Source organism: Colobus angolensis, unplaced genomic scaffold, assembly GCF_000951035.1.
Source record: "Colobus angolensis palliatus isolate OR3802 unplaced genomic scaffold, Cang.pa_1.0 Scaffold6513, whole genome shotgun sequence".
Lineage (NCBI taxonomy): Eukaryota > Metazoa > Chordata > Mammalia > Primates > Cercopithecidae > Colobus > Colobus angolensis.
Genome location: NW_012120170.1, coordinates 1 through 1,069, shown reverse-complemented (window position 1 = coordinate 1,069; position 1,069 = coordinate 1). Strand labels below are relative to the sequence as shown.

Below are 1,069 nucleotides of genomic sequence, written 5' to 3'. Positions count from 1 at the left end.
CTGGTCTCGAACTCCTGATCTCAGATGATCCACCCGCCTCAGCCTCCCAAAGTGCTGGGATTACAGGCGTGAGCCACCACACCCGGCCTGTTTGTTTTTGCAGGGAGGGCAATGGCCAGAGGGAGGGGGCAGCCAGAAAGCTCTCATTCTTTCTGGGGTCACATGCAGGTGATGGGTGTCAGACCTTTGGGAAGAAAGGGGAGAGGGGGTCAGATATTCACATACCTGTGTGGCTGCTCTCAGCTTGGGCGAGGAGGGGATTAACGGCACCCATGGGGGTTCCAAAGATGTGGGTAGAAGGGAGGCTAAAGGTAGAGCCAGCCAGAGAAAACACCTAAGGGAGGGAGGTAGAATCCCCTGGCAGTTATTCTTGGATCTAGGGCACAACTGTGTCAGGGTGCACGGGGCCGGGTGTGCTGGGGAGCAGAGGGGACCAGAGCCCGGAGGCAGGAGGGGACCAGAGCCCGGAGGCAGGTCTGGTGGCAACTCAGCCTAGTTGCTCCAATTCCCATGGAAGGCTAGGGTCCTCTGTCAGTCTGTCCCCAACCTGCCCAGAGAAGGAGGAGCCCGGGAGTCAGGTCTCACCTGAGTGGTGGAGATAGAAGCAGAGGAGGAGGGAAGGGTGCTGGTGAACGGGGAGCGGCTGAGGCGGGGCAGGGCCGAGGTCCCTGGGGGCCCCAGGAGGCTGGAGGAGAGAGGGGTGCTGCAGACGGCCCTCAGCATCCCGCCACTGTGGGAGATGGGGTCCTTATTACTGGTGTAGATGCCTGCAGGCACAAGAAGGACAGAGGGAAGCACACGGTTACCCTCCACCCCAGACTCCTGCTCAGCCAGGGATGTGACAGCCCCTCCCCGGCTCGAGTGCTCCCTGATTCTGGCTACACATCCAGTCTAACCCTCTTGCTGCAAAGATGTCACTTCTTGCCTGGGTGACATCTGCTTGCTGCACCTGCTTTTTTTTTTTTTTTGAGACGGAGTCTCGCTCTGTCGCCCAAACTGGAGTGCAGTGGCCGGATCTCAGCTCACTGCAAGCTCTGCCCCCCCGGGTTTATGCCATTCTCCTGCCTCA

General features: G+C 59.6%; 1 protein-coding gene across 1 annotated transcript in view; it reads right to left on the bottom strand.

The window, feature by feature from the left end:
• The window catches only part of LOC105500252 (protein AF-17-like), a 2,022-nt gene extending 1,253 nt beyond the window's left edge, over positions 1-769 (bottom strand). Inside the window, exons 1-2 of the mRNA XM_011925689.1 lie at positions 586-769; positions 226-334 (exon numbers count right to left, since the gene is read on the bottom strand). Coding sequence (XP_011781079.1) covers positions 226-334; positions 586-723 — 247 coding nt within the window. The 5' untranslated portion in view covers positions 724-769. The remainder of the gene's footprint in view (positions 1-225; positions 335-585) is intronic.
• Positions 770-1,069: the final 300 nt, after the last annotated feature.